Below are 18,300 nucleotides of genomic sequence, written 5' to 3' on the forward strand. Positions count from 1 at the left end.
AACAATTTCTCGAGAAAATACATCTATGACATTGCGAATTGTAAAAGAAAAATGATCTGAGATCCGTCGTTTCGAGGGTCTCGGTGGTTGTAGCTGTGGAGCGTTCCTCCTGCAGTGGTGCCAACCGGACCGAACGAAACGTCGTACCCGCCTAATGGGACAGAGCTGGTTTTCCCGTGTTCCGTCTGGATAAGCTTGAATATCGCGATTGTCTTGTCCCACGGGAGTCTAGACGCGCGTTTCTGTTTGCGTGTTTGTTTTTAAACGATTGTGCGAATATTTTCGCAGACGACTCGCACAACCAGGCGGATAAATCGGAGAGAAAGAAGCCCCTGTACGTGTGCCGGGTTTTGCACACGACGGTCTGGGTAGCCGGTAGCCAGAAAGGCGACGAGAAACGATGCACGGTGACGATTCACGGCAGCGTCAAGTCGTACGACAAATACGAACTGCTCGAGAACGTCGACAATGCCGCCCGCGTCAACTGGGAGCACTGGGACAAATACAAGCCGACTCCCATAGGAGCGGTGGCCACGGAAAAGATGTTCGTCGCTCGTCACGGGGTTCGCAACAATGACAAAGACAACGGGGACGACCAGCCGAGGTACACCCATTATATCGGAACCTTGAATTCGCACGACAACTTCGGCTCTATCAGCTACGTGAGAGACGTAAGTAATTGCTGTGCCGCGCGGTGTTTACCCCTTTGACTAGCGAAACACAAAGCCGCACTTGGGAACGTTAAGGGTCCGTCCAGTGTTAACGCTTCACCTACTGACAATGATTCAATTCTACTTTAGAAGTCGTCGACTCTGAACGCTCCTTAATCTACCCTGGTGCAATTCGTTTGTAGACCATCGTAATCATTGGACAGCGGACGTTCATGCAAAATAAGAACGTTCTATCCGAATCGCAACAAACTGGAGTGAAATAGAAATTGATTTTCTTTGTACATGTTCATTAAGTTGGGAATGATATAATGTTTTTACTGGATTGAATTACGCCTACTCATTTTTGTCATAAGCGCATCAAATCCGCTGTCTAATGATCACTCTTTTTAGGATTATTATGTAGACGGAAATTGTTCGTAAGCTTGGATAGAAATTTAAGAGCGTTACCGAAAGAGGGGATATTAATCGAGTATTATTTTTGTACCACAGGATGGCATAGAGGGGTCTGCAAAGTCTGGTGACGTTCTGGTCGAAACCGAGCCAATATATTACAATCTGACGAGGGTTAAATTGCATTGGCCTAAAAAGCGAGCAATCAAGCGTATACCCCGTATATTGGGGGAGGCAACGATTGCTAATAATGGAGAGAAAGGTGAAATTATGGCAGAAGCGTTTGGGTATACGTACGAATACTCCGTGTACTGGGGACAGGGTCATGCTATCTTGAAGGGCCTAATTACATCAATCTCTTTAACGAATGGAACAATTTTGCCAAAGATAATGTGGGGAACGATGGAGAAAAGTAATCGCAGCGATGTGTACACGTAAGTGTTATCCGTGCATATTCCTCCAGAATTGTTCCGGATGATCTTTCTAATTCCGATGTCCTTTGCAGGGTGGAAATATTTTTGGAGCCTGGCACCGGACTGAATGTTACTCTGAAAGCTAATTATACTGATATGGAGGTACCCTACTCAGGAACGTTGATCTCTCATTATGAAGACGGAGAGACAAGATCCCGTGGTATCAACGGTATACGTAGAGAAGAAACCGTGTTTGATATTACTCCAGTATTCGGACCTATTTACTTTTTAAGTAATTATAGCTTAGTTCCTACTACCACTATACCGCCCACTACAGAAGCAACCACCACTACAACGCCGCAGGAATATATTAAGGAATCGCGTAAACCGGATGTGGATAACGAAGACCACGATGAAAACATGATAATACCGCCAAAGAAATCGGATATGTCGAATATGCAAAGCGACGACGGTGGTCCCTTATCGCTTAAGAACAAAGTCGAAGATGCCCACTCTGGAACATGTTTGCATACATTAAACATTATATTTATACCTCTACTAACGATCATCGTCCATAGAATCACGTGAAAGTACGTCTCCTAAGAAGCCCTAAGTTGCAATAGTAATATATTCGTAGAGCAATATTGAAGAAAGATATATAACAAAAACAACAAAAAAAGAAAAACAAAGAAAAGAAATTGAAAAAAATTGATGATGTTGCTGTAATTTCGTACATAGCAATTTATGGCACGAAATAAAGCTCCTTGGTTAAATCGCTGACTGTCGGGCTGTGATGTCAGCGCTGACATATGCTTGCCTTTCGAGAAAACTTGATATTTAATATATATATATATAATTTATAATATAATATATTAAATTATATATATATACATAAAAATATATATATATACACGTTTAGGATATTAAAGAAATACCTTAATGATGAGCTAGTCTCATGACAATGTTGAGTACAAGCGATCGCAGCCAATGTAAATGTTAACAGAAGATTCGTTAACATTACCTTTATTGTTGAATAACTGAATGTAAACTACGACATTCCGTCTTTACTAATTCCGCTGTGGAAACGATTCTCCAGCTAATCTATTTTATGCCTTTGCAAAGTGTAAATCTAGACACACCCTCTAGAAGGACCTTGAATGAAAAGCTTTGAAACGAATGGACATCTACTTTGAAGGTTCGATTCGAGAAGAATTAGAATTACGGCAGGTATTGTCTCGGACAACTAGCTTATATAAATGAGATCAGGGGAGTAAAAACGACAATGAAGGATAAAGAGATGTGAGAGTTAACGCGGCTACGATATATTTTTGAGATTGCAGTATAATTTTAGAAAATTGTAAGATTTATAATGGCATAGCAAGTAAGAATACGTAGATAACAGGTAGATGGGTACAACTATTTTCCAAAGCTATTTTAATATCGTTTACGTGACTGATGTAAATTTCATAGGATTTGCAGTGTAAGACTAATAGAAACGGAAGCTAAGTAATCACAAGGATGAGCCGAGAGAACGAGCCAAAAAACGAGCCAAGAATTTAACCATGTACAGAGTCTGAGTAATAATGAACGAAACTTCATAAATTCTTAAATAATTAACGCTTCGTTGTAAATTCAATGCAACTTATAGAATTTTCTGTACCCATCTGTCTCCCAGGTAAAGTGATAGGGCTTGCAGATTCCTAGAAGAGTACTATTAATGGAAATTGTAACGGAAGAGGAATGCAGTATTTTAATTTTGTATAGATGCGTTAATAATTTTTAAGGTATACTTTCTTTGATAAGTCAAAGAGAAATATGGACTTATTTAATTTTTGCGTTTAATTTAAACGTGCTTTGTTTGAAAGCACATTGACAAAAGAAATGATATTTTCATATATTCTTGTATTTTCGATCATTTTTACTTGAACCATTGGTATGTACATAACATGTTTCCACATTCTTGCTAGGCATAATTGTTGTACACTTATTTAACCATTTAATAGTTTTCGCCTGATACCGATATCGATACTGTATAATTATCGTATATTTTATTCTATTGTAGTACCTATCAAAGTAACATGAAATTCACCTTGAACAGAAACAAATTGTCCAGATAAGTTTGTAAGAGTATGCATCAAGGTAAGCCTAATCACAATATTGTGATATCCAATGAAATTTTATGTAGATGTAATATGATTGTGACATATTCTGTTGAATAATTTGTTAATTGTCATAGAGGGCAGTAATTTGTTGGGAGATAGTGACAGGCGAGTTTTAGAACGTTGTGCGTATAAATGAGAAACAGAAGAAAATGATAGATAGAAAATGCAAGATAATACGATGTTTGATATTGTGGGCAATATTTTCTCACTATGAATAATATGTAATGTAACGGACGCTGAAAGAATAATACGTCTTCGGAAGCAACTTATGAATGAAATGATTGAAGGCATAGAAAACAGTCTATATTCAGATGCAAAGTATTACTGCTTATGTTTAAGTTGCTTCTTGATACTTCTGTATACCCTTGAGAAGATATTAAATAAAAACTACAGTGGAAATAACTAAATTTAGCAATGCCAAAAACTGTCCTTAGCTTCTATGACTATCTGCATTGAACAAACATGTTATTTGTGAATAATCTATATCTGTACATTATCATGTAAATATATATACTATATACATATATGTATGTAAAAATGTACTCAGCCTTGAATAATTTATGAATGCATGCACAACACAATCTCTTTTTATGTTAAACGATGCACATTATATTGTTTTCTTTCTTAAATAAAATTTGATCAAATGCCCCATACACATATGATATTCCTTCCAAGAATGACAAACCAATTCTTCAATCAGAATAAATAAAAAAGTGAATGAACCGATGAATCTGAGTATTCATCATGATCATTACCTCCTCATCCTTAACTTTTAATGCAGAATATTATGTACACAACTGAATCAAATAGTTTAATCGTTTAAAATTACAATTACTACATTCTTACAAAATTACTACAAGATTTATGTACTAATATAAGATGCTGACTTACCAAGTACACCGTACTGTTGTGGAGTAAGCGTAACGTCTCCATCTGGACCTCCTGGAACAGAAGATATAAGCGATACTCGATCACTTATGTGACTCCTACTGCTTGCCTCGCTTCTTCTTGCCCACGATGCTTGTGACACTGCATCTACCAACATGACAAAAACATGACTATTCTAGATAATAGAAATCGACTATAGTAAATCCATATTAATTGTAATATCTCAAATTGCTACAGATAAAAATTTTTAACAGAATTACTTATGACTTAAACGGAAAAAGTTTCGAACTTAATACTATATAAAATGTGCATAATATCTACATAGAATTTCATACGATGTATTGATAAATTACCAAAGTTAGAATTCTTTGTGTTTGCAAATCTTTGCTTTAAATCTCTCAAGGGTCTCCTCGAAGGAGGACGAGGATGCCTTCTCCGTCTTTTTAAAAACTGTGCCAAGCCTCCCAGTAGCAATGATCCTCCAGTTAAACAGATAATAAAAATCTGCAAAATACAAGTCAGTAAAAAACTATCGAATTGGAGCAAACGTTCTAATGTGTGTACAGAAAGTTCCAGAGACGACCAACAACGAAAACATAATTAAATGAACGTATAATATCATTCTTCAATATTATGTAATGTTGAAATTATCGAATGTAAATATATTTATTCTAACCTCAAATAGGGATACTTGCTTTTTGTGTTCTCGATAAATGTATCGATGGCAGTGAAATTATGTAACGTTTATACAATGCATCCAAAAACTGCCGGGCGTTAAAGATGGACATTGCAAATATCTTCGTTAGAAACTTGTAGAAACAGGGATTTACGGACGGTAGCCCACAAAGAGCAACATTAATTTTGAAAAGAACACTGCAATGGGATTCGTTTGTGCGGCAAATATTCAAAGCATAACCTATTACTGTGTTCATACAAGACCTGCAACTATCAAACTGTACAGTTTCAGTGTCTTACGACACTGACATATAGAGGGTGTCTCAGAAAGTTTGTGGGAAACCGAAAGAAAAACCCTACACTGTAGGCTGTACTCGTGTATGGAGTTCAGAGTCGCATCTTTATCATTTATTATAGGTATGGTCTAAGGTTCTCATGGATCTAGTTGCAACATTTATCGTTCGTCAGAGTAGAGGGCGTAAGAAATCTAGTTGTTGTTAACGATGTCGATATTTCAGATCGTGAGACACGAAACCCCATATGGTGATTGGTCTACTCCTATACCTCGTCTGTGGCTGTATGGACACCTTAACCGACCTTCGAAATTCCGCCACTGGAGGCGTTATTATCACCAAACTACACTCATGTCAGAAAATACCTTCTCTTTAGTAATGCAAAATCAAAAATTTTAGAAAAACATAAATAAACTATGTAAGAAATAGGATCATATCGTTTTTCTTTATTAGGAAACTTAGAGACACTTCTTTCAGATAAATACTGTTGTAAGTAAAAGATTGTATAAATTACAGTAATTTTGAAAATTTTCTACCGCTGTTGCATTTGCCAAGTAGGAACTGGTAATGCATAATTGTAAAATATAATCTTACTCACTAGTTAGAAACAATAACAACATGAACTTACGGGAACCAAAGAAGAAACGACGGATTAAAGTAAAAGAACAGCCACTGTTCCCAATTGTGATAGGTGACAAAAATGAGTGGGTAACTTACACTGCTTACCTCACAGAAGTAGGATCATGTATAATTAATCCAAATGAAATTGCTGCTGTGCATTCCATGGTAACCATAACTTATTAGCATATGTTTAACATGCAAGCATAGGTACATTTTATCGAAATTAATTTGTTTGCTTAGGGATACTTTGGCAAAGGCTCACTATCGCGTGGTTTTCCTTCGTTTGGAAAAGCACGATACGGAGCACCTCCTGTTATAAGAAACAGACAGTGGGTGCGCAGACAAAATTGGGTAAAACAATTCAATGAACTTAGTATAGGATCAAATAATAATAAAGATATCAATTCAGAAGAAAACAAATGTGAACCCTCTAGTATCGTAGACCTCGAAGATGAAGAAACTTCTTTAAAAAGTTTAGAAATTGAACATACACCGGACATAATTGAAATAGATACGAACATCAATCCTTCTGGCAAAAATCAAGAAGATGATAAGTCGTCCGATAAGGAGATAGAAATTAGTCAAATAAGTCTTGATTCTACAAGAGAAGATGATGTATGTGTCATTGTAAACAAAAGTATTAATGAAAAGTCTGAAGGTACCGAAAGTAACGTTAAAGCCTCTATTGAAAGTGAAGAGAATGAAGAGTCCTATTATTTAGAATCATTTGATTTTAAAGGAGATTTATGTACCACTAACGACGATACCGATGTTCAAAACAAATTACTTATCTTGCCAGACAGCGACTCGGAGACCGAAAACTATTTAAAAAATATAAAGCCCAAGGTTGAAAACGAAAGTTTTCCTGTACAAGAAACTCTTCATCTTACATTTGAAGAAACATTCTTCCTTTTATATGGCTTAGGATGTTTAAATCTAATAGACTTTGATGGTAATTTATTAGACATTGATAGTGCTTGGAATTTCTTTTGTAAAACTGATAAAAGTTTTGTACAGAAATATGTTGTATATCACTATTTTCGGAGCAAAGGATGGGTTGTAAAGCCTGGATTAAAATATGGTGGAGACTTTTGTTAGTATCAATCCAGTGTACTTTATTAACTATTAATTAAGCGAAGAATCAAACAGTGAAGTATACTTGCAAATAACGAATTTTAATATTTCAGTGTTGTATAAACAAGGACCACCGTTTTATCATGCGTCGTACATTGTTATAGTGGACGTTGTAGATGGAGATTCATTAATCAGAGATGAAAGTAAGTCTATGCATAAACCAACATGGAATAATTTATTTGGATTAGAACGATTATCTGAGACTGCGGCAAAGGTAATGAATTTACACTGGTTTCTTGTTGTATTTCTTTCTTAAATAAAAGCTACCTGAAACTATAGTTTGTCTTCTTAATTTAGGAAATATTATTCGCTCAAGTATTATGGCCATCTTCGGTTTTGCAAAGTTCAAACTCACTTTGCGTGGATACTTTATCCGAGTTTTCCGTAAGAGAACTATTGTGGAGAAGGTGGAATCCCAAAAATAATAGAGATGAAGATGATGCTGATTATGATTCGTGGTAACAGTATGTGGAACGTGTTTATTAATTTTTCAAATAATGCATCTACATCGTAGCTCTGGGATACATTTTTTTTAGTTTTTACAATTTTTTTTCTTGTTGTAAAAAGAAGCTGGTAACTTGATTAAACAGGAGGTAATAACTCATAAAACGATTATTTGTTACTTGTACATTACAAAATTATAATATATATCTAAGCTATCATTTGTTAAAGAACAATAAAATTTATGAGGACTTTAATTGTGAGAATCTTGATTTATTAGGTATACCAGTCGATCGAAATTTTCTTCTTTCATTTAAATATTGTTGCGTGCATTCTTCTTTGAACTTTTCGTTGGTGTACCATTTTGTCAGGCATGATTTTAAAGCAGAATTTTGATTTCTACATTTAACGACCATCAAGACATTATTATCCGCACAACATTTTGAAAATTCTACAAATGAAGCATATGGACAACAATAATATATAATCTGTTTAAATACACGTATAACAATTATTTTCTACAATGATATTACCCTGAACTTCTGTCTGACATTTTTCTGTTCTTGCTTTCTCTCGCATTAATTGCGGTATAAGTACATCTATCTCTACTCTCCTTAACGTTGTATCATTAGGATCACCTATAAAATATGTCTAAACAAAGTACAATGCCAATAATATTTATAAAATCGTTTACATGTCATCTATACTATCGTTTAGGGTTGTATTTCCGAGGACTGGTCACGTTCGATTTGGCTGAAATTTTGCAAATAGATTTTCAGTACTCGAAATTTAAGATAAAAAATGTTGCGAAGAATGTTTTTACTATTTTCGTGTCACTCCCTGTAATTTTCAAAACTTCTATTCCATTTCCCTAAAGTTCTAAAAACAGGTTCTTTCTAGGGACAAACAAAATTTGCGAGAAGAATTTATGATCTGGGTTGGATTTGGGTTTTTAAAAATTTTATATCATAACTTTCGAGTTGCCAAAAATCCTTTTTGTAAACATAGTTGTTATAAAAAATATCTTCAAAATTACAGTTAAACCGGGCGTGATCGGTTTAAAAATACATAGCATATTTCAAAGCGAATATCCTTCAAGGAAATGATTAAAACGCTCGTTAAAAATTTCAATTCCAGTAAACTTACACCTTCATAACCTACAAAACTTCATAACCTCATTTCATCGTGAATGAAGTTTAACTTAATTTTCGCTTTGCATATTTACTCTTTTTGTTTAGTATATTATTTTTTCAAAATTACCTAAATTATGCGGCCCTTGACTCAATTTCGGAGAAAGCAACGAATATTGTAATTTATCGTCCATGATTATTGCGCATTCACTGCTACTGCTGTCCTCATTGGGAAAGTCTGTGAAGTCTGTAAACGGTAAGTCAGTGGTCAGTCCCTATAGGCCGCGCTCATGAGTGTGCACATTTGAGAGTTGTCAATACACTGGTTCGAAAAGCGTAGACAAAAGTTGTTTGATAGTGTAGAAAGCGATAAATCATATTATTTACAGTCGAAGATATAATATAATAGGTAAGGAAAGAAAATAGTACAGAAATTTAATATTTTTAAAATGATTTGAAAGATTTCTTTACGCGTAAGTGACAAACTTAACCTCACCGAAGACGTATGTACGTTAAACGCGACTGTTTAATTAACAATTGGTATGTTTTTTTATCGTTGGACCACGATTATGTACATTCTTAATATTTTCAGAAACGGTTCAGAAATAAAAAGTTAACAAGAATGGAACGGCTTTTGAGATTAGGCGGATGTATGTCAGGTGTGAATCAAGGATCTCCTTCATCGGATGCCCCGGTTGTTGACACCGCTGAGCAGGTAAAATTAATTTTATTTATTAACTCGTATTAACATGTATTGCTGATCACTTAATTTTTAAAAGTATTTCTCCTATCAAATAATGATAGTGAAACGTGTAACAGAAGTTCTGAAGAGTAAAACAACATAGTAGTCTATCTAATAAATAATGAAAGAATTGTTAATGTATTATTATTCAAATATTTCTAGGTGTACATATCATCGTTAGCACTTTTAAAAATGCTTAAACATGGTCGGGCTGGTGTACCTATGGAAGTGATGGGATTGATGCTTGGAGAATTTGTTGATGATTACACTGTTCGTGTCATTGATGTATTCGCTATGCCTCAAACAGGAACTGTAAGAACAAATATTGTTTTATTAGGTTGTTGCATATGAGATGTCCAATTTTGAATTTACAATTTGTTTATAATTGTACTCTCTTTTATACACTTAGGGAGTCAGTGTAGAAGCAGTCGACCCAGTATTTCAAGCGAAAATGTTAGAGATGCTTAAACAAACTGGTAGACCAGAAATGGTTGTAGGATGGTATCATTCCCATCCAGGATTCGGTTGCTGGTTGTCGGGTGTAGATATCAATACACAGCAATCTTTCGAAGCTCTTAGTGAAAGAGCAGTGGCTGTTGTAATCGATCCTATACAGTCTGTGAAAGGAAAAGTTGTTATCGACGCATTTAGACTAATTAATCCAAACATGATGGTAATTATTTCTTATTAGATCAGTTTTTAATTCACGAACGTGCTTAACTGTGATGTATTACAGGTTTTGGGACAAGAACCTCGACAAACCACGTCCAATTTAGGTCATCTACAGAAACATTCTGTTCAAGCTTTAATTCATGGTTTAAATCGTCATTATTATAGCATTAGCATCAACTATCGCAAAAATGAATTAGAACAGAAAATGCTATTAAATCTACACAAGAAAACATGGATGGACGGTCTTACACTTGCCGAATATTCCGAACACAGTAGGCTCAATGAAAACATTGTGTCTGAAATGCTTGAACTTGCCAAGAATTATAATAAGGTAAAGTATTCAAAATATGTTCAGGATGAAATTAAACATTTTCAAAAATATATACATGATAAATTTTGGAATTCTGATTTACAGGCGTTAGAAGACGAAGAAAAAATGACGCCGGAACAATTAGCTATAAAGAACGTGGGCAAACAGGATCCAAAACGACATTTAGAAGAGAAAGTGGACACACTCATGACTGCAAACATTGTTCAATGTTTGGGAGCTATGCTCGATACCGTTGTATTCAAATAACTATTTCTTAAAACAACATTCGCAATATACTATTAAAAATATATACATCTTTTTAAAATATGTGTTCGTAATCTGTACCCAGAAATAGTGGATGCAATACACAAATGTTTTTGGTATATTTTTTGTTTAAATTGAACAGATTAAAAAATCTATAAATACATATTTATATATTTTTATTTAAAGTATTCGTAAAGTTTCACGGACGTTCAGACACTACATTTAACGAAACATACATGTCTGAAATAAATGCTAGCGTAGAATGATAATGTTAGGTGATATAGAATTTGGATGTTTCGAGATGTTGCACATTATCGGGAATTAAAAAAATAGTGTCGTATTTAAGATTATATAGAAATATTTCATCGTATTTGCAAAGTATTTAGACAATTTGCAAAAGGAGGATCATTCACTATGTACATGTGCCGATACAAAATTCATACATCGTATCATTATACACCTTCAGCAAGAAAACTTAACTTCTAACAGTAATATTTATTTTAATTTTACTTCTCCATTCGTAAAAAATAATACAGTATTACTGTAAGTTAAGTTTTAAAGTACAATCTAAGTAGTTGCTAAATGTTAATAGTTTGCTTTACGATCTGTACAAGTTTACAGACATATAAAATACATATTCTCTTCAACCTAATACAGTGGAAAATACATATCAAAGAAGATAAATTCCTCTAAAAATTAAATCCTGTAAAATCAGATTTATTTGTTGTAATGGTCTCTATGTTGAAGATTGCGTTCTTGAATGAACAAGATCACGTGTTTCTTCTGTAAATTTATGGAACGATCATTATGCTCTGTAAACAATTACATTGTTTTCAACTTGAAGTTGGGGCTTCTTGATCTTTCTCTTTCTTTTTCTTCTTCTTCTTCTTCTCTTCCTTAAACGACGTTTCCTATAAAGAAAAATATTAGTCAATATTCTATGCTTTTCAGCAAAGTTTCAAATAACTTTACCTCGATTGTGCCTTCAGTGCTCATTGCTACTGATTCGTCTGCTTCGGATTCTGTCTTGTCTTTCTTCTTTTTCTTTTTTTTGTCTTTCTTTTCTTTCTTTTTTTCTTTGGGTGACACTGTCTCTGGATCTTCAACCTTTTCTTCTTTTATCGAGTCATCTGCCGGAGCTGGCGCTACTGTTTCTTCCCATTTTCGTTTTTTCGCAGCGGCATCAGCAACACCATTCTCTTCAGTCTGAGAAAGAATAAAATTTTATTTACTTCATTTTGTAGAAACCCACTTATAGGGAAAAAAGCGAACATATAATGATTACCTTAACTGCATTTGTAGAGAAGTCTGTATAATTAGACAACCAATCTGCAGGTGTATTCTCATTTGGTTTCCCGTATTTATCTAATTTTCCTTCGACGATCATACGCTTTTTAACAGATGCTTTGGGTCCCAGACCCCATTTTCTTGGATATGCATCCCTTTCCATAATAACTCTTTTTATTTTTGCGGCTACACCATGATCGCAAGTGGTCATTGTAGGAGATGTCATTAATGCTATGCCTGCAAAAATCAAATTAGTTACTTAGTTATGCTGTAAAAGCGAGAATACTTAAATATGTTTTAAGTCAGCTACAAATAATGTGCGGCTTTGCTATATTACTTTGAAAATCTATTTACCAAGTGCTATAGCTTCGCCTTTAGTTGTTACTATTACAATTTCCTGGTTCAATTCTATGCCATCATCGTACATCAGTATACCGGGCAGCATAATTTTAGCTCCATAGCAAATAGCATTTACCTATCGATGTAATTGCATAGATGTTTATACAGGCATGTTTCTTTATCAATTTTACTGTTAAGAATGAAACAGGAATACATACCGCGCTATCTTTTACGATAATCCTTTTATGATTTACAAGAAGAGCCTCCAGAGGTTTGATCACTCTCCTCAAATATGACTCATCTCCATGGTTTTCATATAACCATTGAGCGTCGAGTATATCGTGCATTGTAACCATTCCATCTTTCTCGGATTGTACTCCCGAACGATTTCTACGTAGTTCTTGCATTTGACAACCAGTGCCTAAGAAGAGGCCAAGGTGAACACAGATAGTTCTGATATAAGAACCAGCCTCGCAGCTAACTTTGAACACTCCCATATTTCGTTCGTCATCGTAGTCCAGGAACCAACTATCATAGACTGTCCTAACACGAAGCTGACGCTTCACTGCAGATATAAGGGGGGGCCGTTGAAACAATGCACCTCTTAATTTCTCTAGCGCTTGACTCACCTAGACCAATCGTACAATATTAATTTAGTTCAAGAGAACTAGTAATTCGTATTGAGTATTCTGATGCATGAAATACTACGATTACCTTCTGTAGACTTTCAGGAGCAGAGTGTAATTTAAAGACTGCAACGTATTCTTTCCCAGCGGATTGTTGTGATTTAGCTAATCTAGTTGCTCTATCGATACATACTATTAAACAGCCGGACACTTTAGGATCTAATGTACCAGAATGACCAGTCTTTTCTACTTTTAAAATTCTCTTTATCCATGCTACAACCTCGTGTGACGACGGATTGCAAGGCTTATCGAGATTAATGCATCCAGATTTTACATACTCCGATAAAGTACGATGCAATGGTGTCGAGCCACTGGTTAAGGGAGTGAAATGTTTTGTTCGCGTAAGCAGTTTATCAAAATTCTGAAATAACGTTCAATTCATTTTCAGTCATTCCTCGATGAAAAGCATTACAATACTTATACTACAATTGGTTTGGCGCGTTACAAACCTTAAACAAAAGAGGCCAATCCTTGTATTCAAGCTTTACAACTGCATCGGAAGGTTCAATTTCACACTTCATCGCCACTTGCATCTCCCCAAGCGACTTCTTCTTACTTTTCTTTTTACTTTGATCTGCATAACAGAAGCAAAAGTTAACCTATAGAATTTTCGTAACATTTACTCCGCGAGGCAAGTAATATCGCGCGGTGTCTATGTATTTACATGGAAAAGTAATTTTATCATAATGTAAATGCAAATGGCAGGCATAACACGTTGTACTTAAAGTAGTATCATTAATCGGGACTCTTAATGAGCATGGAAACACGTGTTTACCGCTACGGTCTTAGGCAACACTTGCATCAAAAAGACAACGTCTTTGTTCAATTTTATGCACAGAATAATAATTTTTAGTTGAGCTAATAAGCACAACACGGTACCTGTTACATTAACTAGCATAAAAAACATATTAATTTAACAACAATTACCACTTTCTCCCATTTTTAAGCAAGTAGAATCGACACGTGCACTCGAGTAAACCAGCGGGGCATCAAACACGCGGGAGCGTATGCGTTCTCCTACGATTTAATGTCATGAACTACGTACAATATAGATTCACCGTGGAAAATAAATATTTCAATAATATAAAACCATCAGATTGATAATTGTTTTAATGCTGTACAAAGTTCCAAAATACTCGAAGAAGATGACTAAATATTTGAAGTATAGTGCAACGTAAACATGAGAATGCAATTGTAAATGTGCTCATAAGAATACGCAGTTGTAGTCCATCTTGAACATTTGTTATGCAGGGACAGGGACTGGTTTTAAATTCAACTGCAATTTCCCTCCAACTACCAGGAAAGACATTTCGCGTATCCGAAGTTCTCACGATGCAATTTTATATAAACTTAGAATAAAAAGTGACACGATCAGTTCAGTTATTTAGAAGATGATATACAATTGCATGATGACTGTTCGCAAGTGTTCAATTGTAATATGTATTCTTTGGTTGCCAAGCGATGCATTGTCGTGCATTTAGCCCCGTGAACAGCACGCTGTCGCTGGCGTCCAGTAATATTAAAGTAAATTAAATACAATAAATACAAACAATATTCCCATGTCGAAAATCACTGCAAAATGTTTGTGGAAAGCTTAGAACGAGGATTCTATCGACTATTAAGAGACGACGTGAGTAACGTTTTCGACATTGGTTTTTTAGACTTCGTTTATTTCGTTTATTTATATAGGTTAAACACTCTTACTTTCTATTGTTGTTCTCTTATTTTGAGCCACATTATAACTTTACCGTTAACTTTTCAGTTAACATTCGATTTTGTTAATTGTATTCGAACTTCATGCTCCACTGATGAATAACCAACGTACATTCGTTCAATTGTTTATATCATTGTTGATATACAATGGCAAAATTCATTTAACTCCGATTACATTCGATAGTAATAATACAATTTAATAAAGTGGCTTTAATATTTTTTATTGTAGAGATGTTTGTTACTGGTTAACTTTGATGTTGATGCCATTTGTGCCTGTAGAATATTGCAACAACTTTTTAAAAATGATAACATGATGTACACTCTTGTGCCTGTCCAAGGCATTCAGGACATGATTCATGCTTTCGAGGAGAATTGTGAGGAGGTAATGAAAATATGATAATACACGAAGAAAAATATATTTCCCTGCAATAGGATTAATGATTATTATATATTATTTCTTTAGATAAAGAATGTTATTTTGATAAATTGTGGTGGCACCTTAGACTTAGTGGAATTATTACAACCAGCAGAATCTGTGATATTTTATATTCTTGATAGCCATAGGCCTTATGATTTATGTAATGTTTATTCAGAAGATCAAGTTCGTATACTTGGCAAACCCGATGAGGATGACGAAATTCCAGAATACAACGAAATCTTCAGAGACGATTCTGTGAGTCTCTTTCTTCTATTTAATATAGTACAGACCAATCTCTCAACAAAAAATATATCATACGCTAATATTTTTAGTCCGACGAAGACGAGGATGAAGATGTAGACAGTGAAGACTCCAGATCAAAGAGACGAAGATTGAACGAAGAAGATATTATCAAAAAAGCAGAACGAAGAAAATGGGCTGAAAATAGAACAACTATTTTGTTCAATTATACACAGTACAGTTATTATGGAAGATCGGTATGTTATAATAAACTAAATACAAATATAATAAATAGAGCTGTGCGAGAACCCGAAAACGTCGGATCGTAAATAAAGTTTTCAGCTAGACATTTTGGGGTTCTCGTGCATCTCTGCTTATAAATATTATCACTTGCACTATACTTCTTATTGTTTTAGAGTGCAATGACTATTTTTGAAATGGCATGGAATATGTCGAAAGACAATTTGGATATGGTCTGGTGGGCCATAGTTGGTTCTACAGAACAGGCCATTCTTGGAAAAGTAGAAACAAGATTGAGTGTTGTGGAAGAGGGATTTCTCAATTCTCACGTGTCCAGATTAACTCACAAGCAAGGAGGTGAAATTGAGAAACAGCAGCAGCAGCAGCAAACTAGAGTCCGGATTACTTACGATAAAGAGTATCCTTTGTCAAAATTATGTTGAATTTCACTGTTCAACAAATCTAAACTTTTACATTCAGTTCACAAAGATCTATTAGAAACCAAGGTTACAAATCTAAACGCATGTTGAACAGTGTTATCAATACCGAGTTTCTCTTTTCTATTTTGTGCCTTATACATGAAACATAGTCTTTCGCTAGCGTTGTATCGTCACTGGACTGTAGAAGCTAGTCTGAGGCATTCAGTACCAACCGCTGTATCGTTAAAATTGTGGTCAGTTAGGGGAGAGCAAAGATTGAAGGAACTTCTAGCGGAGATGGGTTTGCCTTTAGCGCAGTCGAAGCAACGGTTCTCTGCAATGGATCTGGCGCTTAGACAAGAGTTCAGACAGATGGTTGAAAAGTTAGCAGGGAAATACAAAGTAGACACTATCATCGGGACTAGTTTTACTCTTCAATACGGTTACAGGTTCAAATACTGTGCCTCGGACATAGTTTACGCTATGCTCGCATTGATGGAGTCCTCTGTAAGCTAAAAGTTATCACATATTATTCGTTGACTGCGAATTTTATGCATTTATGACAAAAATGGGTAGCCACGATTTCAGGCAGTGGAGACATTAAAAGAATTGAAGAGTATCGACGCATCACTTTTGTCCTGCCAACAATATTAACGGAAAAAATAAATTTTTATTTGCCTCTAGTACCCTGTAATCGATGAAGAAAATTTTTATTTTGCATAAAGATTCGCAGTCTAATTATTACCGTCGAATTTCGAAAGTCACTCAGGTCTCAACGTTTTGATTTTACAGTCGAAAGAGAAGTTACCGCAGCGCTGCTTTTTAGACGCTTTGGATTGTTTATCGCGCACGAAAAAGGAGAATCTAGAAACTGGAATAGAGAAAGCGAAACTTATGCTCAGCAGTATCTTTAAAACTGCCCAAGGTATTTTGCAAATGAAGCAAATTAGAAACGCCGGCTCGTTTCTTTATGTGATTATACCCGAGGGAAGCATCGATAATCAGGTGTTCGCGCATCCTCATCCGTTGCTGATGTTAGCTCAGTTTACCCTGAAGGCCTACGTCGATTCCTCGAAGATTAGAAGAGCATCGGAATGGCCGCTTGTTGTCTCTTCGGTATGCAACGCAGAGACTGGCACATGCCTGATGGTTGGTATACCACCGGTGTGCGAAGATCAACCAAGAAGGTAGATGTTCATTGAATCATCACTGAGTCATAAATATATTTCATTTAATTACAATAATGTTCATTCCTTACAGTCTATTCGGAAGAGCTTTCGAACAAGCAGCTAAAAATACAAATTGTTATATAGAAGCAGACTACTTTGATACTACACGTAAGTATTGTTCGAAAATTTATTGATTTTGCTCTTTATATGCCTTCCATGAACAAAGAAACTGTTCTCTATCTGTTTCAGTAATAAGACTGAAAATCGAGGAAAGACCAAAATTCATGGACGCTTTGGCAGCTCTCCTGGCGTAACATTTTTTTTTAACGATTCAATTGACGTATGAAAATAAGAAATCTCCGGCTATTATTTATTTTGTAGATAAGTTAGAGTTGACAGCGGCAGCGATGTCTTTTTAAAAAAAAATACGGCGACGGGATTGCTTCAATATATGCTTTATTTTTCGTGACATGCTGAAACTCATTGATAAAAATTCGACTTAGTAATATTCGTTTTAACTCTAATGACACGTAGCTTTAATCGTACTTGTAGATATGTGTATAAAGTATAGTTACTGCAACGTATAGTGTAGAACTTTTTGTTTGCCTACGGTAAACGGGCTGATCATGGTACCGATTGCGTTGATGAAATGAGTTTTGAATGAAGAGAAAAAGGTAGGAATCAAATCATACGAAAATGAATGAAATATACCTGCGGCGAATGATTCTGTTATCGGTCGATGCGTATCATGTAAAGATGACGATAGACATACTTTTTATATGAAAATAACTGAACGTACAAAGTAAAATAAAAAAAAAAAAGAAAGAAGAAAAAGTTCACGAATAAAGCTGTTCGATTTTTCGTATCTGTTTATTCTTTACTTTGCAAAAGTTATGTTAATCTTTGTGACACGAGATTTTACGAAATCGACGACCATTTTGCCTGTACGGGGAACAGGATGGATGAGCATATTTCAGTATCTC

The 18,300-nt window shown here is 35.1% G+C and overlaps 7 protein-coding genes across 8 annotated transcripts in view; 4 read left to right on the forward strand and 3 right to left on the reverse strand.

The window, feature by feature from the left end:
* Uzip (beta-pore-forming protein unzipped) overlaps nt 1–3,376 on the forward strand; it is a 32,131-nt gene extending 28,755 nt beyond the window's left edge. The window contains exons 3-5 of the mRNA XM_076797928.1: nt 289–671; nt 1,161–1,495; nt 1,567–3,376. Of these exons, the coding sequence (XP_076654043.1) occupies nt 289–671; nt 1,161–1,495; nt 1,567–2,062 (1,214 nt within the window). The 3' untranslated portion in view covers nt 2,063–3,376. The remainder of the gene's footprint in view (nt 1–288; nt 672–1,160; nt 1,496–1,566) is intronic.
* Nucleotides 1–5,462, reverse strand: part of Miga (mitoguardin) — a 44,267-nt gene extending 38,805 nt beyond the window's left edge. Inside the window, exons 1-3 of the mRNA XM_076797933.1 lie at nt 5,220–5,462; nt 4,878–5,028; nt 4,528–4,671 (exon numbers count right to left, since the gene is read on the reverse strand). Of these exons, the coding sequence (XP_076654048.1) occupies nt 4,528–4,671; nt 4,878–5,028; nt 5,220–5,456 (532 nt within the window). The 5' untranslated portion in view covers nt 5,457–5,462. The remainder of the gene's footprint in view (nt 1–4,527; nt 4,672–4,877; nt 5,029–5,219) is intronic.
* A 299-nt stretch (nt 5,463–5,761) lies between these two features.
* On the forward strand, nt 5,762–7,780 carry Tsen2 (tRNA splicing endonuclease subunit 2). 2 transcript variants are annotated; one of them, XM_076798001.1, is made up of 5 exons: nt 5,762–5,981; nt 6,098–6,278; nt 6,354–7,206; nt 7,301–7,461; nt 7,545–7,780. In XM_076798001.1, the coding sequence occupies exons 2-5, from the start codon at nt 6,111–6,113 to the stop codon at nt 7,707–7,709; spliced, it is 1,347 nt and encodes a 448-aa protein (XP_076654116.1). In that variant the 5' UTR covers nt 5,762–5,981; nt 6,098–6,110; the 3' UTR covers nt 7,710–7,780. The 2 variants fall into 2 exon arrangements, with proteins under 2 accessions (XP_076654116.1, XP_076654114.1); XM_076797999.1 differs by having other exon boundaries at nt 5,763–5,981; nt 6,094–6,278.
* LOC143359779 (COX assembly mitochondrial protein homolog) lies at nt 7,700–9,078 on the reverse strand. Its single transcript, XM_076798004.1, has 3 exons — nt 8,949–9,078; nt 8,222–8,326; nt 7,700–8,139 (listed from the first exon to the last, which is right to left on the reverse strand). Exons 1-3 carry the CDS (start codon nt 9,010–9,012, stop codon nt 7,931–7,933), a joined length of 378 nt encoding a protein of 125 aa, XP_076654119.1. The 5' UTR covers nt 9,013–9,078; the 3' UTR covers nt 7,700–7,930.
* A 5-nt stretch (nt 9,079–9,083) lies between these two features.
* On the forward strand, nt 9,084–10,925 carry Rpn11 (regulatory particle non-ATPase 11). Its single transcript, XM_076798003.1, has 6 exons — nt 9,084–9,227; nt 9,411–9,533; nt 9,723–9,872; nt 9,970–10,233; nt 10,297–10,563; nt 10,648–10,925. Exons 2-6 carry the CDS (start codon nt 9,441–9,443, stop codon nt 10,807–10,809), a joined length of 936 nt encoding a protein of 311 aa, XP_076654118.1. The 5' UTR covers nt 9,084–9,227; nt 9,411–9,440; the 3' UTR covers nt 10,810–10,925.
* Nucleotides 10,926–11,146: 221 nt separating this feature from the next.
* Nop60b (dyskerin pseudouridine synthase 1 Nop60B) lies at nt 11,147–14,174 on the reverse strand. Its single transcript, XM_076797998.1, has 8 exons — nt 14,046–14,174; nt 13,568–13,692; nt 13,147–13,479; nt 12,651–13,061; nt 12,448–12,568; nt 12,092–12,330; nt 11,779–12,012; nt 11,147–11,717 (listed from the first exon to the last, which is right to left on the reverse strand). The coding sequence occupies exons 1-8, from the start codon at nt 14,056–14,058 to the stop codon at nt 11,640–11,642; spliced, it is 1,554 nt and encodes a 517-aa protein (XP_076654113.1). The 5' UTR covers nt 14,059–14,174; the 3' UTR covers nt 11,147–11,639.
* Nucleotides 14,175–14,343: 169 nt separating this feature from the next.
* On the forward strand, nt 14,344–18,255 carry Cdc45 (cell division cycle protein 45). The gene is made up of 9 exons (XM_076797490.1): nt 14,344–14,748; nt 15,061–15,213; nt 15,295–15,504; nt 15,582–15,746; nt 15,906–16,147; nt 16,319–16,655; nt 16,941–17,335; nt 17,409–17,485; nt 17,567–18,255. The coding sequence occupies exons 1-9, from the start codon at nt 14,698–14,700 to the stop codon at nt 17,629–17,631; spliced, it is 1,695 nt and encodes a 564-aa protein (XP_076653605.1). The 5' UTR covers nt 14,344–14,697; the 3' UTR covers nt 17,632–18,255.
* The last annotated feature ends 45 nt before the right edge of the window (nt 18,256–18,300 follow it).

Source organism: Halictus rubicundus, chromosome 12 (genome assembly GCF_050948215.1).
Source record: "Halictus rubicundus isolate RS-2024b chromosome 12, iyHalRubi1_principal, whole genome shotgun sequence".
NCBI classification, from domain to species: Eukaryota; Metazoa; Arthropoda; class Insecta; order Hymenoptera; family Halictidae; genus Halictus; species Halictus rubicundus.